This window comes from Zootermopsis nevadensis, unplaced genomic scaffold (assembly GCF_977971745.1).
Source record: "Zootermopsis nevadensis isolate Lab colony 2312 unplaced genomic scaffold, Znev_1.0 Znev_ptg000030l, whole genome shotgun sequence".
Lineage (NCBI taxonomy): Eukaryota > Metazoa > Arthropoda > Insecta > Blattodea > Termopsidae > Zootermopsis > Zootermopsis nevadensis.
In genome coordinates, this window is record NW_028259162.1 from 11,235,938 (window position 1) to 11,261,531 (window position 25,594).

Below are 25,594 nucleotides of genomic sequence, written 5' to 3' on the forward strand. Positions count from 1 at the left end.
TTCAGCTTATCAGTATAGTGCGCGTACCAACTGTCTCCGTTCATACACTTGAGTGTTGCATTAAAATTGGTCCGAATACCGACGTCACTTTCAGATTGTGTTCGATATCTGCAGAGAAATAAAAATTACAGCAGTACTGAATATTACGGGAAATAATGTTTTCGTTTGTCAGCATTGACGTTTCACTTCCGACGGAGGAGCAGAAGAACGGGTACTTAAATCTGGTATGATTGATACACATATTGGGCTATACCTACATATGGGAACTCTTCAATGTTAATCAATTACACCTACGGTTACATGGGTGCAAGGTGTCAGACAACGGCCTCATAAATTGAATATTAACGGTGACCTATAGTTAATACAACAGTCCTCGACTTATAAAGATAAAGAATAATGATAATAAAATGCATACCTTCCGCTTCGCTCGTCTTCCGAATGCGAATTCGCTAACCCGAGATCTCTCAACAGTCTCTTTAACTAAATTTGACCCTCCAGTTAAAAACCCCCCTCCAAAATGTCCTTCCAAATTCCCATCAAACGTAATCCTTCAATCTGCTGATGATGCAGAAGATCGCGATGATATTCCATCATCCTTCCTTCAATCCCCATAAAGTGCGCTTCAATCACTTCGATGCCTCCTTCACCAGGGTGGTCGCCCTAAAGATGGAGCAGTAAGAGCCTCTGAAACGTTGACAAACATCTACTAGACTACACGGCGCTACAATCCAGAAGACAGCCATCTTGGTTTGTCTAATCATGGACATGAGGCCCATTTTATGTGAAAACTGTACGTTTGGCTTGCGGGAAACCGGCAAATGGTGATTAAGCATGATTGTAAGTCACATGGCTATTCTAACATCAGGTTGAATGAACCAATATGTTACTACATGCACGTTGTCATATGGAATGCAGTTTATAATGACGAAAGTATTCGGGGGTACAAATTCCTTTCCACGTTTTCCCCTAGTTTCCAAACCGCAACTGTTACCAACACTAGAAGACTAATGTCCCTCGTTCGAGTTGGTTTTGTTCTCAAGAACAGGGAATGGAAACATAATAGAATGCTCAGACAACCCAGATTGATTTTGTTCGGCGCGTTCCATGGTGGTTGACGGGTCGGGTTGGGGTACAAGGACGGAAGCTGTGATAGCAACACGATCAAAAGCATTTGAGGGGGGTGAGGAGTTGGAGGACGACGACGACGTAACTCCGTCGATCTATGGCACTGTGTCGGGCACTTCGCCAAGCCAAGACACGGTTATACGACGGACAGGTTCAAAACATGATGGCAATCACTGTCAAATGAAAATGTTTACCTGCACGTCAAACGCCTTATGATCTCAGCAAGCAAAACGGAACATTCGCCCATTCACGCACTTACTTTACGTAAGAAAAATGTCCGCAAAGCAAAACATAAAATAAGACAGAAAAATACGATCCAGAATTATACAATATTTAAATTAAAAACAGTGCCTGCTAACAATTTGCCGTGGAGTATAGCAAATTCAGTGGAATTTTGTTTATCAGGTGCCTGGTCCATATGCTACTTCTCCGGTTCCAAGGTGTGACGGCGTCACACCAATCAAGAAAATTTCTCGGTATAGTTCCTCCATAAATGTGGAACATGTCAAAGGGTTGTCTCCGTCTAAAAGCCCAGAAAATGTAATTTACACAACAATTTCTGTTAGAGAAAGCATTTTATAAATTTTCAGTATCATTGCCATTATACTATTTTTCATGTTTACGGGCTTTCGTGTTCAAATAATATTTCTAAGCTTTCCTCTCATTACTTAATAAATACAACCAGTTTAATTTATTAAGCGTTCTTTGCGTATAGTTCATTCTGGTCTGTATCAGTTCAACACAAAATCTATTTTAGATAAAACTCAAACTTTCTCATTACCCTGATCATGGATACCACAAACAGCTGTGAAACGTTGGTCAATTTCTGCCAAACTACACGGCGTAACATTCTAGACGACAGCCATCTTCACATCTGAATCAGCCAAACTAATTTCATGAGTACACTAGCTAGGATAGTGTTTTTTTAATACTGTCCTTCTAAATGAATCATAAGTTTTCTTAAAGTCTATAAATTTCCGATGTACTGAGCTCCCACTTTTTCCGATATGTGAGGAATGCAGAATATCTGATCAACATTCCAATGATTACGTCGAAATCCACAATAATGATCCTAAAAAATTTCATCGACGCATGGAGTTAACCTTAACAGAAGAATGTTGGATAAAATTTCGTACTAAGTAATAAAAATGGTATTCCTGGATAATGAATACATTCAGTTTTATGGGGGTTTTCTCTTCCAGATAGGTACAATGACAGATTCCTTCCTTTGATATGTAAATTCTTTCTTATTAGAAATATAATGAGGTCTCAGAAGTTTGTGGACCTAATGTATCTATTATGCTGGAATTTTATCAGTAACTGACAATTTGTTCCGTTAAACGTTTAACAGAAATCTTAACCACAAACTAAACAGACTCTGGCACTAATTTCTCAGCTGTAGGGCTACGTGTTTCATTTTGCCTAACAACTTTAACCACATGAACACATTGCACCAACACGTGTATACATTATAGAATACTGTGCAATGACTTCCAGAAGGTATAACCATGGTCGACAGACATTCACCGTTTGGTGATTCAGGTTCCATATGAAAAGTTATAATGAGAACGTTACTTCCGCGACCAATTTCAACGCCTGAAAAATCAAGGTTTATTATCGATGACAACGGTTAATTCGTACAGGCCTATTTATGGTCGTCATCCATTTCATAAAAAATATACTACGTCTTAAATTAAATACAAGGAAAAATAATCTTCTTCAAATATCTTAACAAAGTAATTTACTGCATATTATTTACCGAGGAGGAAAAGAAAGTCCGAGAATTTCAAAACTTCTGATTCTAACTCCGTAACGATTTCTGACAGTTTTAATTAGAAATTATCCCAACATCCATTTTACAAAGTTCTGCAGAAAGCGGCAGCTATTACGAGTCAGGAGCACTATTGCAGTCCTCGGAAATCCCTACAGATTTTGATCCATTAGTCTGGCAAAACAGATCCTTTGTTCCAACTTCCTGCCTTACGAGCTCGCAGGGACGTAATCCATCGCATAAATGAAGATAATGAAGTATAAAGTAGCAGTAATTTTGCGTAATTCAACAACTTCGTTGTTTGACTCCCGATTCATCTTGGAAAATAAATATATGTATGGGAGGATGCCTTTTCATGACATCCTTAAACTTGACAGATGAGATAAAAAGACTAACATTTGATTATTGGCTGTATTTTAAGCCTTAACACAGAGAAGCTAATGTAGCGGATATTTTTTTAAAAACAGATCCCTGCCTAAAATAAAATTAGTGGCAGAAAAAACGTTCTTGAAAGATTTGAAGTAACTTTTGATTTCAGGTAATTGATTACGCAAATACTCACTCTCTTGGGGCAGAGAAAATTTCGAGTGCATCTAACACAAACCAGAGAATTCATTTTGACTGCGTTGTGATGCCGTGCATGAGACCACACGGCGTCTGAAATCATAACGTCACAATCTGCAATACGTGTACTCTTTACGGTCTCTGAGAAGATAATGTATAAAAAGTAAAGTGTTCAGTCCTTTATATTACCAAAAACAAACGCAATATAAAAGAACGTTATAGTATCAACTGCTTATAACTTAGATCAGAGGTCAACAAATGTTGGCTGAATTCATCAGTCAGACAAAATTTCTGCTCGCCAGACATTTCCTTCATATAAGAAACCTACCAACGCCGTTCCTACAGCTTTGTTGCTTATAACAAGTAAGACTGTAAGCAATTGTGAGCAAGTCATTACATGTAACCTACAAGGTGAAGAAGTAACTCACTGGTGTCGGCAGTTTTTGACACCATACAAGTGTCAAAACAGACGAAGTAGAACAAAGCGACGGATCATTCACGCAGTGCCAAATAGAAACTGCAAAACTGTATTTCGCGTCAATTTGTTTTGCTTACATCCCGTTCAGACACGTCAGCGTCGCGTTAACAAATCCCCCCCCCCCCCCCATACACGCGACAGTTTCAAATTTACTGTTAGACATCTGTGGAGAAACAAAAGAAAAAGAAAACATCAGTAGAGAAAACTTAAAAAATGTTTTCAATTTTCGGCCTTGATTTTTCACGGAACAGCAGAGGAACGGGGGTTTGCTGAGCCCTGGTTTAGGTATAATTTAAAACGTCTGTCCTTCATGTTTACTGACTAAACAAAATTAAAGTTAACCTTAAAGTATCTCTTGTTTGCTTCAAGTATATAATCACTGTGACAAGTTGAGAAAATTCAAGCTGAGGTCCAATGTAGCGACATAGCAGTAATGACTGAGAGCGATTCCTGTCGTTGCGTCTTTTTAAGCATTTTCGATTCGTGCCCGATCCGTGTTTCAGTTAACACTTCCTGGTAGTCGCTGACATGATAGTTTCCTCTTGAATAATTATTAGACGTGATCGTTCTGCTTACACATGAGCAACAGAAAGCTAATAAGCGTAACAAGTTATGTATATTTCATGAATATTTAAGAATGTCTCTGCATTAATTTAATGTTACACTCAAAAGAACCGTGCATTAATTAGCCACTGTATAACAAAGTCGTAGCTTTAAGTACGAGCATCTAAGTCCATTTTGAAGAGAGTAAAAGGACTTACCTTCAATTTATGGTTCGGAGTGGTGCACTGCAGCACTGCGTTGGGACAAGGGTAACCTGACTTTATAAACTACACGTCGCTGACGCACGTGGATAATGGATTTAGAATCCAGCTGTGATCATGGCTAATGCCATAAAAGATGGAACACATGTTCTAAAACAGTGGTCCGTAGGGGACACACCCTTACTAGACAATCTACGAGTTGTTATTCCTTTGTTGCTGGTTTACTTTTATTCTCCTTTTTACATATTTCATCATAATTTTAATTCGTCCTTCTCTTTCTTTGCCTTCCATTTGTACGACCTCAGACACCAAACAACTGATTCTTACTGCACTTATCTGTGCTCCCTAAATTATGAGAACGAAGCTACAAAATACGACCTACCTCGACCGCGATGCTTAGTCACCAACTTAACTTGCTAGTAAAGATTATGTATCAGTTACTACCGTTAAACTATCCATGGATTTAACGATTCCTTAATGACCTGTTTCATCAAGCAGTCGTACCAGAATTTTGGTGTCCTCTTCAACATTCTATATCTATTAGTTATTTTCTCCTACTCAGCTACATACCCAGCCCATCGTAACCTCCCACAGTCTTCTGCCCTAATAGTAACCTGTATAACTCACGACGTTGGTAGCCTACGCTACGGAAAACACTTTCCAAACAACTGACAAAAAAAGCAGAAAGCCGCTACACGCCACGTAGGAGATAAGGCGGACAGAGTGGTACAGCTCCTACCCGAATCTCATCCTCAGCACTGGACGGGGATGAGTGGTCAGCGTCATGCCCCGGCCGCGCTTTACCCCCGAGATACGACCGCGACACCCATTGGGCAGGAGGTCTGGGCGCAGAGAAAGCAATTGACAACCTGAACCAAACTACCGATGGTGTAATCTGTAGCTTGTTCCAGTTACAATTTAAAACACAATGCTAAATAACATCTTTCTAACAAATTTTAGGGTTCCCTTTACATCTAGCAGCAAATCGTTATAAAATCTGAATACACACACACCCCTTCGAGAATAAATACGAGAAAAAATGAAGAAATTCCGAAAGCAGAATGCTACAATGGAGAGCCAAGCCACCAAGTTAGCTGAGCCATAAACGTCTACACTCTCCAGTCTAATACGGAAGTCCCATCGGCATGGGAATTTGAATAATTCAAGACACGTAGAGCTATAATCTCGCCCCCGCCCCCACTATCCTAGCTGGATATCCAATGCATCCAGTGACACTTTACGGGCCCACTTCTAGGAAAAATACTAACACGAGGCTGATTAAATATTTCACGTTTACAAAAACAAAGCTAAGTCAATCGGATAGAGAAACAAAATTATGGTCTTTATACCATGGAATCACAAAGTGAAAAATCTCATATTCACATCTGCATAGCCAGGTTATAATAGACGACAAAGAAAGTAAAATTGTAACATGATAAATTTAAAGACATCAAAAGCAAAGGGAATGCGTTTGGTTTAAAACGCTTGAAAACACTGTGACCGTTCAATGGGAAGCCTCCTTTGTGTCGCATAAGACCTACACTGAACTGCAATTAGCAAATGGGATTTTTAATGCACATCTCATCCAAGCAAATCTGTTTACAGATAAAATAATATCTGCGAAAAATTTATGAGCCCTACTTTCTTCAAATGTTTTAGTCCAAATGGTTATAATCTTTTAATAGCTATAAACTAATAATTATACTATACGGTCATCATCCGTTTCTGTACATTACTACATAACCCAAATACGACAAATTTGTGAGATATAACTTCAAAGTTTCCCACCGTCGCCACGTTTGTCATTTTTCACGTACACACATAATTTCACACAGAATTTATGGGTGTAGTAAAGCCTAATCTCCTTGCCTAATTCTGTTGGTGCTGTCAAGCAAGCCTATAATTCGCCCGGGCGCCACATTGTAGTTTTATGTACAACAAGAAATTATCCAAAACAATACCGGCATATTTATCGAAGATCTACTGCAGATAAAAATCTCAATACCAGACTTTAATTGAAAACAGTGCCACTTCCATCTCAGCCGTTCACGGGGCCGCTATGTAAGCAATATGGAAGTTATGAAATTAAAGTGTACAAGGGTTCTTTGTGCTATCAGCAAAAAGAACACCACAACCCTCTCATTCCTTATAATAAAAGGCAAATAGGATATAACAAATAAGTTAACTTCCATCTTTATAAAAATTCACAGTTCTATAGTTCACTTTACAGCTTAAAAATATGTTTCACGTAAATAATAATGTCTATTTTAGTAAGAAAATAATGATTTTAAACGAGTTATCACGAGGTTAAGATTTAGGCGGTTAAATCCACTTCTCACACACCAAAACTTTCATATTCAACTACCCGATAGACATTCGAATCCTCAGGAAACAAACTGGGTGTAAAGTGTTCAGATGGAATATTTCTAAAACGTCGCTGCTATGTAATTTGAGTTATTATTTCTATTCTTAAGGAAATATACATATTCTTTCTGAAAATTCAGCGAAAAATTGTAATATAATTAAACATGACAGAACTACAAACAGTACACGTAAGTTGCCACACAGATATAAGATACAGACTACAAGTCGCTGTACTTAACAGTCTTATTTACTGCATATAATTTTGAATATGTTGGGATCAAAGTACTGCAGAAAATATTTGAGGTAGGAAATATCTAGAGCAAGAGATTCTACAAGCTTGTAGAAGATTCTTCAGGAACACCAAGGCTCATGAAGGGCTATATTTCCTCCGTATTGCTAGTGGTCGTCGCAATAAACACTAGGCCTAACGGGGGATATGAAAGAAAGGCCCGGAAAAATTATTGCCTGGGGAAATACCAGTAAATAAACCCCAACTGGAAAGGCGCGTGTGAGAAATCATAGATGTGTTAATGCCTGTGATATCATAAGAAGAAAGGGAAGTATCTTCCCCTTCTTTCTCTGCCTGCCCGTTAGGAATGAGTCCCTTGCCTGCTGTCCATTTCCGTGCCAAAGTACACGCTTTGCAAATAAGATTTTTGCAGCGTCTCGCTTTCTAATCGTGCAGGTCTCAGAGGTATGAAAAGTTGATTTGGGCTTGACTGATTTGCGAAATCGCATAAATGACAATAAATTAATCGCAGTGCCAATTACATTGTGACTTGTCCGACTCACTTTTAGGTTTTGTTGTCAACTCTGAAGGAATCCTGTCAGATAAACACAGGAAGGACTGAGCAGTGAATCTAGGGGTTCGTTAAACTGATGTGGTTTCATAATTCATTCGCTACATAATTTACTCCTGGAGTTATCTGGAAGAACCTTGCATAATTCATGGAAGAATGAATTAAGGTTTTGTACAAAAATCGCTATATTAGAACCACCAATTAATTATACATCAATATGGGAGGATGTATAATAAAAGAGATATTTTAGGTTATATCCAGTACCTAAATTGCAATAGAACGTTTCGGAAGTTGGATCTTCTTCCTTCTTCAGGTAAAAGGGGAAGGGCGGAATCCCTAGCTTCCCATATTACATGAAGACGGAAGAAGATCCAGGGCCCTGCACCATGGAGTTAGTTGGATATTCGTGTAAAGTTCAGCATATAGAGAATAGCTCCAAAAGCATGCATACAAATTCAATAATAATCCATTGTTGTCGCCGTTTTCCAGCTGTATTGAGATAAGGACGTGTTATCAACAAGAAGGGGCATCCCCACATTACCATCGCGATGTCTGGGCATATCTTGACAACACTACCCGGACGATGGATACGACGAAGGCGATCTGTTGAGTACCCCTCACGATGGCCAGATTTAACCCTACTTTTCTTCTTGTGAGGTCGCTTGAGGGCCGCGGTGTCCAGCACTTCGAGAATTCGGGCAGAAAATTCAGTTGCTCACCCCTGTCAAGTGTGCCATTAAGCTAACGGTGGTCTTTTGAACACCTACACAAGATTCGCGAATTCATTAAGTGTCAATGCTGAAAAGAATATATCGGTCTAGTTGATTAAAATGTTTTAATTTCATTCATTGAATGTGTGTATGCATCTTTTGGGGGCACTGTGTGTGTGTGCGTGCGTGTACAGCGAGAGAGAGAGACAGCGATCGGCTGCCTGATAGTAATTTATCTGTACTGAAAATGAAATGTTAATGGGTTAATCTCGATATGACACATTTCATCGCAGTCTACTTGTCAATACAATTTGCTATCAAGACGAATGTTGGGTTTTAAAAGCTGGAACCCCTGTTCTAGTTCAGCAAGGCTTCAACTATCTGTTTTCCACTAGATATTTGTGCCTATTAATTGGAGTGGGGGGGGGGGGGGGCTAAAGCTCCTCTACAGAATGAAACAGTGACTTCCGACACAGGGCGTTGGGTAAACAGGTTGATTTGTGCTCCTGTGACGGCTTTCGCGCTGACCCCAATATAGTGTACATTACCAATTGCACCAACTAGAGAATCGCATCAGTGACATGCCTAGCCCATACGTCACGATTTAGATCGCAAATCATATCGACTGTAATTATCTGAATTCAAGGGATTTGCATGTCCAGTGACAGACGCTGATTACTTCACGACAGCGAAAATATGTACTCAAGTTTTGCTAATACTTGTGTTGTGTAATGATGTTATTTCAGCTGCGGAAGTTGGGTCACATAATGTTCAGTGGAGTGACAAAGTGAATTTAAATTGCAGATGTTGCATCCATTAGCCTCTATTGTTATTGAACTATTAATACTACTGCATTTGTTACATAAATGTACACAGGGTTTAACCTAACCTGCATCTTAATGCTACAATCGTAAATAAAAATTCAGAAACATTTTTTGCATGAACGGCGCGACACTCCGATGGCTCTCACAAACCTAATGCATCATTGAAGTCCAAGTTGTGGCGTTAGGAATGCATTATTTTACCCCACGAATACTGAGTCTCCTTATAAATGATACAGTCCTGTGACCCACGGTATTGAAATCTATTCTCTGGAGACCCATTGGGACGAATGAAAACCAACGTGCTAAATTCTGTCCCAAACAAACTGAAACTTTATGAGGATCGATTTAATAAAGTTGGAAGTGTAAGGGAGACGATATAAACCAAATTTAACTTCGCCCAACAAAATTTACAGTACATTTTCCACAACAAACTTCACCAAAATTCGTTAAATAGTTCGAAAGTCAAGATATACGATCGGGTAGATATCACTTGACCTTATGCTAATTTAAGTATTTTGTGCATGGAGAACAGAAAAACGTCTTGGTTAACATAAAACGAAAAACATATTCATGAATTAACAACTGATGGTTTGAGGAATATTGATAGTGATTCAGGGACACATACAGACCTATAGCCTACTTAGATTAAGCTATGAGCCTGCCTGAAACGTCCAAGTTAGATAATAATTACGATACAATGATACATAAGCGTAAATAGGCAGAGGAAGAGACGGGTAGATTTGTACTTATAACAATAAACTCTATTCAGCAAAAGAATATTTATATTAGGCTGTGGTCGACAAAAACCAATCATAGGATAGAAATGTTCTTCTATATAAATAATTCAATAAATGAATGAATTTCATTGGCGCACTGAATCAGTAAGTTAAACAGTATCGAAACACATACGACAATCGATTACGAATTCAGAATGAAGTATCAGGAAGAGGTATGTGACTTTTTTAATAAAGTCTCTACAGTTCCTGGGACGCTGTGACGTAAACCACTAAACACCTCAACCGGGAAACTTTGTACGTCATCGAGGTAAAGTCTCCAACAAGTTACGAATTTCAATTACACTTACGTTTCATTTGAGATATTTCGCCAACACAGTCACGACGGTAAGATATTCAGAGTAGAAAGTACCAGAATATAAACCTTTCCGAATGTAGAACGAACACGTCTGTCATAGGATTGGCTAGCAGTAAGTCATGTAAAAAGCGCTATATTATCTCCGAATGAGTTCATTTCAGATGAATGCGTTCCATGCTAGAGTAAAATACTATGAGAGCATTCAGACCACAATCAATATTAATACTATCAAATATATAAATATCTAGCACATCATGGAGTTTATTTCTTTCTTGACTCAAACGAATGTTGAAATATTACTTTAAAACAAACCACGATCACTTAATTGCACATCCTTGCAATTTATTCTTCCTCGTTGCTCGACTAACATTCCGTGTCCTCCGCAATGAGAGTTGTTCGATTTTTGACGTTGTTTACTGGGGCTTCTGGTCTCTCAGATAATCAGACTAATTGCTTTCTTATCGCACATTCCTTTCAGGTGTCATACGTGAAACGAAACTCTCCGAATCGCTGAAGCCGAAGTACGTCTAAATAATTTTTAAGAAATCCGTACCGCAGAGAAAATAACACTTCACCATTAGAAAGACGAACTGGTTAATTCTGCTTAAGCAAATTTTCCCTGTTTACAGTGATAATCATACGAAACCCATAAATGTAAAATTAAGATATATTGATTGTTGAAGAAGGTGGAACATATGGTTACCGCTGGGTTCATTTATTCATGCATTCCCTACTTCTCGGAATGCCTAATATTTTCGCTTTTTCCTTGGTCGAGCCTTGTTTTTTCCTGACAAGATATTCACCATATTTTCCACCCGGCTTACTTTTCTGGGACTTTGCCAGCTCATGATTCATAATGACCGTGTCATATCTCATCAGAAGCTGTATAACGTGCACAGTCGACGAAGGGTCATCAAAGAAGCTAAAAAGATAATTTACATACGTTAAAATTATTAATGCTTTTCCTGTTTCCACAGAAACTGTTAGTGGAATGTACGTACTAACATACGAATGTAAATAAAACTTTGTACAGAACAAATACAATTAAAAAATATACACCCTAACATCCGTATGGGAAGGCGAATCTACATTACGCTATTAAAGTGTACAGAATGTTAAAATTCAAATTCATACACAGAAAAAGTTTGGACACAAAAAATATTTTATAATATTTTTAACAATAATAATATTTCTGAGCTACAAGTTTCTATCAAACAAGACCGTACTCAGACTCTCATAGATACTGAATCACATTTAACTCCCATAACATATATTGTGTTCAAAATTGCCTTTAACATTAAGATTATAACATCTAACAGCTTTATACACAGTAGCATGAAGAGCGCGAAGTAACTATATCTACTAAGAAATGAAAAGTCTCCACCGAGAGGCCACCACTCCTGCTTCTTATTCAGAAGATTCTGGGTTCAAATCGGAGACATCGGCTATTGTGACTCAAGTATTTAGTTTTTTACCTCAGTACCTTCGGAAATGCGGTATATTACATTTGATTACGCCAAAACCTTCATTCCACATCCTTTCTAATCATTTATTCATTACTCATCCTATCATTCGACACCATTGAGTCTAAACTATTGACAGCGTAATTAAATGAAAGACGCATAAAACAGAGGAAACTAAAAACAGTTTTGGGATATATAAAATAAAATCAAAAAGGAACAATACAGGCTCCCCGTGGAATATGAGAGTGCACGAAACTCAATTTCCTCAACCATCAACGGTGTCTTTGGGTTCGTGTGTCGAACGACGTCAAGCGTCTCCACCCCCTGTCCCCCACAAAGTACATTCACCGGCCAGCACGAGGTCTCACTAACATCGTAAATGCATTTCCCCGCTTCGCACGCTGGATATGGCATCGCACGGGTCCGCCATGCTGTTGTGGTACAGTCGCCTTACTTCCTCCTGTTCCGGAGAGAATATCACAGCATAAAACAGATCATATGTGTTCAATGCTGCTATCAGAATATCACGTTAAGTTAGCTGTACACGCCGTGCCAACCAGCTCCTTAGCAGGACTCCACTTCACTGCACTGTGGCATAATGCTGATGGTCTCAATGCAGTGCTTCTGCAGAATCCAATTCCCTTCCGTCCTATAAAGCAGAGTTAAAAGCGGATGGTGGCTACCGGGATTCAAGACAAATGCACTTTTTACACTCTAGTAATTGCAGTAAACAACGGAGCGTCGCTGCGATTCTCCGCGTCTTCGTCCAATGTTTTACCTGAACATCCTTTATGAGTCCTTATTCATAAAGGCAGGACGAAAGGAGAATACATCATTTAAAAACATTTAAAATGTAGGTATAAATACCTGAAAACACTAATAAATAAAAATGAATATGTCTGTCTTCTGGATTGTAACGCCGAGTAGTCTGTCACAAGTTTATCAACGTTTTAGAGGTCCTTGCTGCCTCCATCATCATAAAAGAGTTACATCATGAAATTATTACAACAGATTCTGGAAATGTATATCTATTTTCGACTCGATAACTGAAGTTACGCAAAAATGGGACGGTTCCAAGTATGAAATCCCGACCGTTTGGTCTGTAATACAGTATGTCACGCTATTAAGATGGCTAATTAAGATCTTATAAGTGTTCAGAGTCCCCGTTTCACTTGCGGAGTTAAGAACTAAGTCAATAAACTTCAATATGAAAACTAAGTAAGCTATAAAGCAAGAGTTACATACATACACATGTACAAAAACAACGTGATGTTAATACGATATTATTTCACTGGGAAATAATACGCAGCTTATAAAATACGGAAACCATGGCAAAAATGAAATCCGCTTAAGTATATATTTGTAATATTCAATAACTGTAGTTACACTCTAATACACCAGACAGAACTTCAGTTTCTAGATATGTTGTATTACTGAAGTTTGATGAAACTTTGTGGCAAATTACAACTCCCGGAGCGTCGGAAATTATGAACTGTGCTTCTGAAACTTCACGCTACAGGTTGCAGAATCAGGCCTTCGATGCGTCGTTAAGTTGGTAGTAAGAGGTTCTGTCACAAGTGAAATTTCATGCATCTCCTTGGTCATGCTACTTACAAAGACAATGACAGAACCGTTTGATCAGGCCAATGATGACGCTCTACTGCTATTACCGGACAACTAATGCTCCTGAGAAGAACCTTGTTACTTGTTACAACGCAACCAAACTCCGGTTTGCGGGCCAAAGTGCAACAAATACATTTCTATGTATATCCACAACGTGTGTAGAAATTCAAAATTTATATCTGTCTATAAAGGCTGTGTTTTCTCAGTGACGGGTTCAGAAATGAGGGCCTTAACACCGCGCACCGCATTGCAGATAATTATGGAGCCATGGTGGAACAATGACTATCAGAAGAAAAATCAAAGAACTCAGAGGAAAACCTGCTTCAACATGAATATCACTTTAATTCAGCTCAGATTTGACCTGAGTCTCCGTGGTGAAAAACCTTAGTCTGAGCACGCGAGCTATAGTACATTCATTTATGTTTGTATTTGTAACAAATTGGGCTCACGTTAATCATGAAAATCCCCGAACAGGATAATCTACGTCCCTCTCTGAGTACCGAAACGATAATGTCTTAATTACATATTACAAGGTGTACCGCTTCGGCTAACATGATCGGTATTATGGCTCTGAGGCCATTAAACTGACAGCTGATGTTCCGTTTGTTGATAAAAATACGAAATCATGGAGGAATATGTTTGCCACGCAGTACGTATCATTTCCTCCCGATGTACAAATGACCGGAAGTTACGCCCGCTTCATTCGTGATATGCGTTACATTAAGCTGTACTGGAATAGATTTATATGGGATTTACCCCACTCCAATGAAATCTCTCATTAAAATCAATTTAATATTACAACGATGGACATATTGCGAATTCATGTCAGATTTTCACCGTAAATTGATTAAATTTTCTCTACTGATCGGTGATAAGTATGGCCGCCCGTCAGTACCATCTGTTGCTAACAATACCTACTTAATCCTCTCGGCGATTCATCTATCCCACTGTTAAACCAATAACATTCTGGAGATACAAACAATAAATTGTCTTTCGCGTATTCCCATAGTAACTAACCATTTTCATACATAAAATGTCAAAAGTACGGGCAGTTACGTTTAGGTGTGATGTCTGTCAAATTTCCTTAGGGCACCGAGTCATTTCAAATATTCGAAGACAAATGGAGGCATGAAATGGTTTCGGTGGTGAGTCCGAAGATGGCTACCTTCTGGATTGAAGCGCCGTGTAATCTGGTATAAATTTACCAGCGTTTCAGAGGTCCATTCTGCCTCCATCATCAGGGTGATCGCCGTAATACAGTATGTCACGTTAACTAATTAGACTTATATAAGCGTTCATTGTCACCCGTTTCCCGTGCGAGGCGAAGAACTAAGTCACCACACTTCAATATGAAAAGTCTGTAGGCTACGTAACACGCACACGTAAGAAATGTATTATTATACTCACCGAGCAACGCTTGGAAGAGACGAGACTTGAAGATCCGTATGACGCGTTCGATGGCCAGCCGGAGCTGTTTGTCCTGTGGTTTTGTCAGTTTTTCATGGTAGTCCTCAAGCAGCTCCAGCGCCCTATGTGCTTCTGGAACAATGTCAGAACTGGGTGTCACGACACACATTTATGTACAGTACAGTAGCACAGTGTATGTAGACCTAGGTCACGTATATGGATGTGTTACAGGTTGTATGAAACTCGAGGTTCTCACACTGGTGAAGAGATCGATGTTTATCTGAAGAGTAACCCTGTATGTATTTGCAGGTAAAAATAAATGGTTATATATCGGTATTATCAGTGTAAGCGAGGACTACCAAAGTGCATGACTACCACCTACAAAATTTACCTGCTGGGCGGTTTAGCTTCAGTAAACGAAAACAGGCTTTGAATGATGCAATACGTGAAACCTGTGAACTGTTTACTTCGTATATCACACAGTACACAAAACACACCAGCATGTCATAACACAGTAAACGCCCTCTTTCAATAACTGCATTAAAAACACTTGAGTAAGTCTGTAACCTTCCATCACAATATACAAAACATGACCAGGCTTGCTGCAAAAACGCAACTGCCCAGCTTTTTGCAAGAAATATTACTGATTTCTCCACATACTACTTGCTACATCTAGGGGTGAATTATGGAATTAGAAAACAAATGAGAAACACACAAAACAAATGACATCAAAATTCAATGTCAGCGTTGCCAACTTATGTAAATTGTTCCCAACCATTACTAATAAATTTAAAGATAATACAGTCCATATATATAATAATGAATTAAACAATAAACGGTTCCAACGTACTTTGTGAAGTAAACTAATGAACAAAAATGGAAAAGTTCCTGCAGTGTTTTGCAAAGCCCGTCAGTAGGTCTTCTCACTGCAATAGACAACTTAAATTAATTAATAATTTTTATGGCTTTTGTGATAACGGTGACGAACCTTCTGGTTCAATAAAGAAAGTGGGATATCATAAATTCTCATATAAATAAAATTCTGGAAATACAAATTCATAATATATCGGATTAGTAAATGAGTTTAAAGAAAAACCATATTAAATGTTGAAAACGTTACATAACAAAACATTAAAAATGGAGAGTAGGAGATGAATTTCAGGATATCGCTAGTGTAAACAGGACAGGCTAAAGAGTGTATAGAAGGTTCAAGGTATTGTGTTAAGCAAACCATCAAGTCCTGTTCAGATTTTTTTTATTTTATATGAGTTTTAGTAACCCAGTTATTGTAGAAGCGGAGCGCATAACCCATTCGAGAATTGGATTTCCTACCAGAAACGTTTACAACTCGCAGTAGAATTATCTGGAGGCTTTCAGGCCACTTGGCGCAGTAAACAGGTTTCCTGGGCTGTTGCATCTTGTCGAACTGAAATTACTTCCTGGCGTTGAGGGGTACAATTACAGGTCCCATCTTAGTGTGAGTGTATAAAATTGGAACCGGAATTGTTTCTAGCGGCTAGCCTACTAGCCAACGCTCCCCTTCGAGAATGGGTGGACAGATTGGCTAAACGGCTGTGTGACAACTATCTCTGGGGAAGAGCTTAGCACTAGTCCACTCTCGTCTTTCCATACTGAACTTGTACAAGGCCAGAGAGTGAAACAACGCAGAGAGTGATAGAGTACAGCAGACATTAAAATATCGAGACCACAATCTAACATGGAATTCTTTTGTCTTCCACAAAAATTATTTATAAGTGGTAAGACTCCTGCTTGAAACGCATTATTTAAAATAGCATGTAGGTTTCATGTTAAAAGACTGTTGTATTTCATCAGACGGACAGACAGATGACAACAGCAAACTGAATTGTCTAATTACGCGAAATACAGGAGCAAATTTGTTGGTTTCATAATATGAACTGATGCTGATAATGATTACCAATCATGATAACAATCTGACGGTCGAAAGTCGATAAAGTAGCCAGCACTCCAGCTTCGTTTCGCGAGGCTCCGGTTCAAATCTCGGCCCTGACACGAACTATCCTGACTACTTTTCGTGATTCTACTCAGTTCACCCGTTAAAATATCGGGATAGCACAATAAATTGAACCATGATAGCTTCCTTTGATATCCCTTCCAGTTCATTGTTAATTTTAATTATTCTACGGTATACGATGTTACTTAACCGACCAGTATAATCGTCTTAAAATCCAAAATGCACCACAGCAACTGAGACAGTGATTTTAATGCTTCATTTATGTACAAGTTCTCTTTCCAAGCTGCAGTTCAGGATGCCCACAAGAATATGCTACTTGGAAGTTTCGCCGAAGTATATATGCAGAACAGGTAGGGAAAACGAAACTCTTAAAAGGAATAGAACTTAAAATTATTATCGTAACGCAGGATAATTTACATAAGATCAGTTTCAGTTCGGAGGTATCTGAATATTGTACTCCCAGTGTTTTCCAAAACAGCATATTTTACAAATTCACTAACAAAGAACCATTGCGTGACGAATAAAGGCATAACCAGTCTTTTGAAACGATCCTAGCAGATATACATACAGAGTGGTTATAAACTAAAAGAACCTTTTTTATATCGTATTGTAAATGTTTCATGTAAGATGTATATATGTATATGAAAATCTCAAGGGCCATTTGTTTCTTGAAACAAGAGATAATGTATTAACTATCACACACGGTACTAATAGTTTTAATTCGATCCTGAATAACCTTACCATTCTGAAGCACTGGGTTCGTTTATATTTGATCATGCTATTCTATTTTTTATGTTACTGTTCTACTTTTTATTTCTCCTTGCTAAAGTCGAATATTCTCAATTGAATTCACTAGTTGTGAAAATTCCTACAGAACGACAATCCTCAGTCTTCTTACTTCATTGGCAAAGTTCTAAAATAGACATCTTAGTAACTATTAACTACCTAATTAACCAATCAAATAACTTCAAAGTGCAGAGTTCATTTCGAGAATTTAATATCATGCTCAACAAGTCAAGTAATTCTCCGCTTTGCACGACATAACTTGTCTACCGGGGCTAGTTATAATATGGAGATAATAAAAATTTGTATTTCAGTTTGTCTTACATAATTGTTTCTAAATGATTTCTCTTTGACATTTTGCAATTGTCATTGGGCTTCGTGCTAACTTTCTGAAGATACAAAAGCATTACCGACACATCTAATCAACAATGCAGGTGATTATAAATTCTATTGTTGACAAACACCGTATAGTTACATTAAAAAGATTAATCTCAAAGGAAACGTAAAAGATCGAAAGGATATTCATGAATAAAACATAAGAGCAGGGACTATTACGCGCAGTTGTTCGACAGGAAAATTCGTGGAAACAGGAAAGGGGGAAGAAGATGTGGAAAAATGCAGTAATTTCGAAGTTATATACTTACATCCTGCACAAAATTTACAATTAATCCCTTAAAAATTAATTGGTCTCTTAATCCATTGTAAATATCTACCATATAAGAAGTTTATACAGGAGGAGCTCAATGATTTACACACTAAAATTCGAGAACAAAACTGTTTATAGACGTTCATCCATTAATGAGGATCGTTTCTTAAGCCTCCTTCACTTACGAACAAACAGGGTTACATTATTGACGGTCACACAAATTATCTCTGCACCAACCGGGTTAATATAGGAAAACGTGAGCTTGGAAGTGCTGCAGATAAGACTATATATCTACCAAAAATTAAAATGTACTTGTGGTAATATTCTTAACCACTTACAACAGATGGAAGACGCGACTTTTATGTTGGTAAAAATATTACTTAAAAACGCAAACAAACAGGACAATATATAAACATAAATGAGGATAACGTAAAACTTTAAGTTGATATTAATACAAGACGACGCCTGAAGGTAGAATTTGGGGAACATTAAACCTGAATAAACTATGCGAGAATTTCATCAGTAAAACATTTATAAAGTAGGCCTAATGAACCGCAATGCTTAAAAAACCATAAATTAACAAAATTCCAGAGACTATGAAGATGGCTGTCTTCTGGAATCTACCGCCGTGTAGTCTGATAGAAGCTTACCGACGTTTCAGAGGTGCTGTCTTCATCACCATGACAATGAGTACGATATTGGTAGTAGGAACCTCTGATACGACAGCCAACATCTATCACACTACAAAACGCAAAATATTTGAAGTCATCTTTAAACGTAAATTATCCGTATTCGAAAGACACTTGGGAGAAATATTCCGGACTGAAGTAACTCAAAACCCTGTTCCATCCCCTTGAAAATATCCCGATGGCAAGCTCGAACATCGCTAAGTTCCAATTGAGAAAATAGAGCACTTGAGTGAGAGAAAAGTTGAGAGGCGGATTTGGGATTGTGTTTCCCCTCGCCTAGTTTCGCTCGCCAATAAACTGGTCCATTAACGCAGGACCGGGAGGCTGGCTGGTCACATGATAGGAAAAGGCGGGGATTTTCACTGCATCATAACTCAGTGGAATATATCACAGCAAAGGCAAGCCCTCCAACCTATTAGACATCACAATTTTTTTTAAAAAATATGTTTGTAAAACTATAGTCAGCGTTTTATTTGATCACACTTAAACATACACACACACTGGCAATGAATTGAAAGTTTTATTATGCGTTCTTTGCACGAAGTGTACAGCGAGAACGCACTGTGGGCTGGTCATGTCTGTCCAGTCGATTCAACTCGACTACTGGATGGATTTGGATAAAATTTGATATAAAGATTATGCTATTTTGCAAGTCCTCAAAATTGTACTTTTTAATATCGTACGAGTGGTGATAAAATTGCGGATGAATAAGTTTGTAAGGCAGACACTGAGATGCTGAGATATTGCGGCCAAAGTATGAATTATCGAACGAGGCTAATTTAATACCTTCAAATGCAAACTGCAATGAACGAATAAGAATTTTTGTGTATTCCGGTATGGAACGTTTTGCAATTGCTGAGCTACAGGTGAAAGAAAGTTCAATACCACAGATTGGTGAAATTTCTACCGCATCATATAGCATTCAATAGCTTATCGATTGCTACATCTGATGTAGGTGCTGAGTAGTAATACTTACTTGCCTTCTAAACTTCTACAAAGAGCTTCCGAAGCTATTTTACTTTCCCAATAGATGCAAGTGTCAACTTGATGAAAAGTGCCATGGCAGTTTCCGTAACTTCCCGTAGAAAAGTTTGACGGAACAGCTGTGTAGGAGAACCATCTCCAGAAACAGTTTCATACTGGGAAAAGGAATACGCTAAAACGCCATTTCGGAAAGTCTGAAAGTTCACTGGCCTATATAAAATGTAACGATAAATTCGTAAAGGCAGGATGAGTTTAGATATTTTAACAACGTATAAAATAATCTAATAGATAAGATGAAAATTCACTTTGCAAAACTTTGACCACGGTATAAATAACCGTACGTCAAACCGAATTAAATAATGAGTGAATTTTAACGCCTCGTTATTATATAACCCGTTACTTGCTGCGATAAATTCTCGCCCTTGATGCGAAGGCGTAAAGCGAGTGGTATTAACACCTTGCGGGCTAAAGTTTCAGAATCTGCAATATACAACGCCTATGGTAAGCCCTTTTTATACTTCCACTTCGACATTTTACTACTGGAGCGTTTCGTTAACATGACTACTTATAATATGCAAACCATTGTATACCATTTACCATCATAACTGTCTTGTTCCCAGTAACGCCATTCCGAATCAACGGATTTTGATGTAAGTTATTTTGTTAGTACTTACTAAATTTAAAATTTACGTAAATACCGAAACAGATTCACGCCTACTTCTACAACTACTTCCTATATTACATTTAGCACATTTTTATTTTCAGACATTTTTATTCTTTTATGAATATTTTCGACTCACTGACCAGCAAATACTCAAATTGTACTAAAAAAATAAGCATACTAGGACTGAGAAAAATCACAAAAAAAATCAGCCATGATAGTTGTACTAGGCCTAGCAGGAATTTGAAATTCGAAGTGGCTACCATCTGGACAGAAAACAACATTACAACAGCTGCACCAAAACCTTCTCTTACATATTTGTGTTGTCAAAGAAACTCTCGAAAGTGAATCAGGTACGACAGTACACAGTAGAAAATCCGACGAACAACATCACTAAGAAAACTGTAAAATTAGCATTGTAAACACAGTAGTTTACAAGGTTCTTTAAATTATTACGGTTCTGAGCTGCGAGATAAGAACTTCATTCAGCTAAACAAAGCATTTCAAATACACCGAAAGTGTACTCAGACCTCGACTCCATTCTTGTTGTCTTTAGCAATAAACTTCAATCGTCTTACAAGTTCCAAATGTACAGAAATACAGTTCTATCACTAATATATATTAAACCAGCATGTACTGTACAAGTAAAGAAAATCATTTAAGATACTTTGCTCTCACATTTGTATTGATTTACGTAGTTGGTCATCGTTTTAAAAGTCCGGTGTAAGAAAACTGTGGCAATTTCCAATTTTAGCAAATCCCAGTAGAATCCCAAATCCCACACCATAGTTACACAGCTCCCACTGCACCGGGAGACGTAGCCTGCAGGATGCAAAGGAAGACTGGTGTAAAAAGAGGTAAAAGGGACAGAAAGACGAAGGCTCAGGCGTGAAACGAAAAGTAAAGTAGGAAGGAAGGAAGGAAGGGAGGAAGGAAGAAATGGAAATAGGGAGTTGGTAGGTAATGTGAATAAATGGGAGGGAGAGATTCAACATCAGAAGTTCGGGAAGAAGGGATATTCACCTCGGAGAAATCTGAATTTAAAGAAAAGAATAAAACATTGAAGTCCACATAATTAAAGACGAGAAGCTAGAACTATTTAATTTCCACTTAGGGAATTTTCCACTCGATCACTGGCAATGTGGTGGCAAAGGCAGGGACAAGCTCTTATTTCATTATACATGCATAAATCTAAATTTTTTCGGTGACTTTCGGGAAAGGTTTCGCATTCCTCTTGTAACAGAGCTCGAAGGTTTTTACATGCTACAACAGTTGTCCTGTCTTTCTTCGTGGATCCCCTTCAGCTACAACCCTTTCTATTTTTAATCGACCGTAATGAGTATTCTAAATAACACACAAAAGATTTCGCATGGAAGAAACATACTCATTAAAATATGAAAACATACCAAACAACGCTGGCCACTGTTTAACAGTTACATAACGAGAAACCATAGAACAGTTTTATAGAACAAGGTTCGAATGAAATTTAGACCTTGTATCAGGCATAAGTTACTTCTAGGTTGTTCTACGTTACATTAAAAGTACTGCTTACAGTAACAAAGAATTGAGGCACTGCAAATTAATAAGTCCACAGAAAACGTATGTCTACTTTGCAATCAATTGATTTTATTTGGATAAATCCCTTTTTGGAAGTGACAAGTGTCGGAAAATCTCAAGAAAATATTTTTAAACATCAATCAGTTTGTAATAGTTACTTTTACAGAGATACTTAAACACAAATACATTGATTGGAACAAAATATTCTGAACTCTGCTTGCTTTTCGGGAGGTGCCAGAACAAACCGAGTATGTGCCCCAGTCGACTTTCTCACACCGGTTATTGGTGCACTACATTAAAACAGTAAACAAGTATACTAGATACTTAAAATATCGAATTCATATAGCCTGTTTCAAATCAGAACTGACTTCGAAGCTTAAATCTTGGACGGAGGATCAGTGCGTCGCAAGGCCTCTACCTAAACAATACAACACATCGTAAAACGACGCGTACAAACACCCATGCCAGAAGAAAGGATTCTAATCTACGATTTCAATATTCGAACGGTCAGGACAATCCAAATGCCGCGTTAGAATCTCTAGAGCTAACTTTTAAATTTACATATCTCGATGCTTCGTAGAAAATTACTTCGAGGATGGGATTCTCAGTTACGTAGGATGTCCGTACCAATATCTGCTGTTCATCGTCTTCTGTTTAAATTGTTACCTGAGTCGGGTAGGAATTTTAGATGATGAGTCTGTCGGTTTAGACTATTTAGGGTTTGAGACGTTGCGCTGTCAAGAAACAAGTATAACTGAGATGCAGAGAGAGAGAGGGAGAGAGAAATCCGCAAACAAGAATCTTGTCAACAGACGTCACGACTTGACGGCAAAGTTCCATCCAGTGTGCACAAAGTCTGTCTAATGGAGATCTCTAGGAAAAGGGGTAAATCTTAACGCTTTGGAACTACAGATATGGAAAATCTCCAGCGAAACAAGCAAGAATTAAACGCCTTGCCTTTGGGGTTCCACATTATATGATTCCGTAATATTATGAAGATACTGATAGCTTTCAGTTCCTTTTTCCCTCCGTTAGCGTCTAAAATCAATGGCAGATCTAATTCCGCATTTCTTAAACTGTGCACATTACACCATTAGTATACGCGTTTATACCATACGACAACCCGCAATGTATATCATCACGCATCGACAAGACTAAGGACAATCCGCGTACTCGCAATTCTCCTTTAAAAACTCATTATAAAATCCGAACACTTCGAAAGATTTATCACTATACAGAATTTCAAAACACTTCCCTAACGAGCGTTATTACTGGATCTCCTTGTCACTCGTAAGTGTATAATGATACAAAATAGTATAAGTCTAATGTAGCTCATCCAACTATCGTTTCGGAGAACTAAGGGGAGTCAGTTGCTTTGCCGTCGTATGCCCTTGCACCTTCTTTGTCGAAAATAATGAACTTCGTCGGCAAACTTTGGCAATTTATTCAAGGAAATTTCCTGCAAATGTAGTCGCACTGAAAACAGAAACTGTATAAAAGATAAGTCATTATAACATAAGGCAAAGGTTTCATAATCTTGTCAAGCTTTCTGTTTGTAAACTTAAATTTAGACTGTTGTTATCAGTGTTTCGATTGCTGGTTTTGTTACAACCAAGTGGTAACTATATGTACCACCTGCAGCAACAACCATTATATAACTTTGCGCAGTATATTTATGGCTTTCGTACAAATATCGATTATTTCCCTAGCCAGCATTAACCAACTGGTCTTTGTAAGGGATATGCGTTATGTTTTCTCAGAAGTTAGGACTGAACATTTATATATTATGCGTTCTTTTCACGAACTGTATAACGAGAACTTATTACGGACCTGTCATATTTGTCCGTCAGTCCATCTGTCCAGTCGATCCAACTCGAAAACTATTTGACGGATTTGGAATAAATTTGATCTGGAGGTAGCGTTATTCTGCACACCTAACTGACGTCCTTCCAGCGTGATAATTAAATTACGGAGTGAAGTCGTGAGGTAGATAGAGGTGCTACGATCTCGTGGCCAAAGTGGGAATCATCGATCAAGGCAGAGTAATACCTCTAAATGCATGTTGCAAAGAACGCAGAACGATATTACGCGTATTCCGATTCCGCCGAGCTTGTTCTGAAGAGATTTGATTTCACAGCGTTTATATGGTTTCTCTGTCTTACGTAAAAATAAGTACAATGGCAGATTCATTCCACTATTGTGGCAATTAATCTTTATTCTAAAATAACAGATCGTGGATCTTAAAATATATTTTACCTCCTGCTTTATCATAATGTTCTAGGCACCAGCACACGGGCGTAGATGAAATTTCAAGTGCTTCTTGACATTTTAAAAATAATCCCTGCTATGGAAACGTCAGGCAGAATATGAAAGTTGTTGTGGTAGATGTGATTCTTTAACCCCATCCACCGAAACGTAACGGTTGAGATGAAAGATGGGGAAGTACGGTGGTCATAACCAGCCATGTTGAAACCTTCTGAAAGCGATTCGATATTACTGTGCGCCGAAGTCTGTAAATCATTTCCGGTACGACGTTAGAAGTGTGGGAACGTCCACCATTTGTTGCAAAAATATCTAACCCATGTGCAATAGCCAAGACTAAATTGTGCTTTTCGCTTACATGACTGTATTGCTGGTTAAAGGAAAACAAAAACATATACTATGTGAACCAAAGACATTGTCGACAAATGAACTGAGACAGCGAGCTATAAATTATTGCCACTGGGAAACGATGTTTATGGAATGGGTAGTATATATTCCCTCGTCTGCTACTTCTCCGGCCCCTCTGATGCTGAATTTTAATTCTAACGGACATGAAATGCTACGACTATTGTTGGTCTTTTGAAACGTCAGCGACTTAGATTACATCATTACGAAGCTGCTGCAAATAGGTGGCACTCTATACTGTTCACTCCCCAAATATTGTACCAATAATGGCCTCTAGTATTACGTACACATCAAACCGACGCTGATGTTCGATGAAGAAGAATTTTTTCTGCTATGAGCTGATTTCTAGATGCTCTAGACAACATTGTTTGTTTACACAATCGATGTGGTGTAAATACCCTTTCGTCTGTAAACCCCATTTGATCGATTGCCGTAAAATTGCCTCTAAGGACCTGTCAGAATAAAACTGAATTTGCATTTTGCAGACCTTCGGGTTGAAGGCGGCCGTTCACTAAAAGACAAGTAACAGATTCCCACACTGAAAACACTTCACCCAAGAAGAGCCTTCATACACTTCTGTGTTTCTGACATCTTGTTCCTGTGTGTTTTATTAAAATATGCGCGTTTGA

The 25,594-nt window shown here is 38.2% G+C and overlaps 1 protein-coding gene across 11 annotated transcripts in view; it reads right to left on the reverse strand.

Moving 5' to 3' along the window:
• Window positions 1-25,594, reverse strand: part of LOC147872132 (uncharacterized) — a 331,170-nt gene that overhangs the window by 208,471 nt on the left and 97,105 nt on the right. For 7 of the 11 annotated variants that reach the window (XR_015537931.1, XR_015537934.1, XR_015537937.1 and 4 more), the window contains one exon: window positions 14,986-15,117. Coding sequence is in view for 3 of the 11 variants with exons in the window: in XM_087358977.1 (XP_087215103.1) it covers window positions 12,300-12,415; window positions 14,986-15,117; window positions 15,377-15,488 (360 nt within the window). In the remaining 8 variants the exon portion in view is untranslated. Of the gene's footprint in view, window positions 1-11,840; window positions 12,416-14,985; window positions 15,118-15,376; window positions 15,631-25,594 lie in introns of those variants that run through there. The other 4 variants (XM_087358978.1, XM_087358979.1, XM_087358977.1 and 1 more) reach the window with 3 other exon arrangements.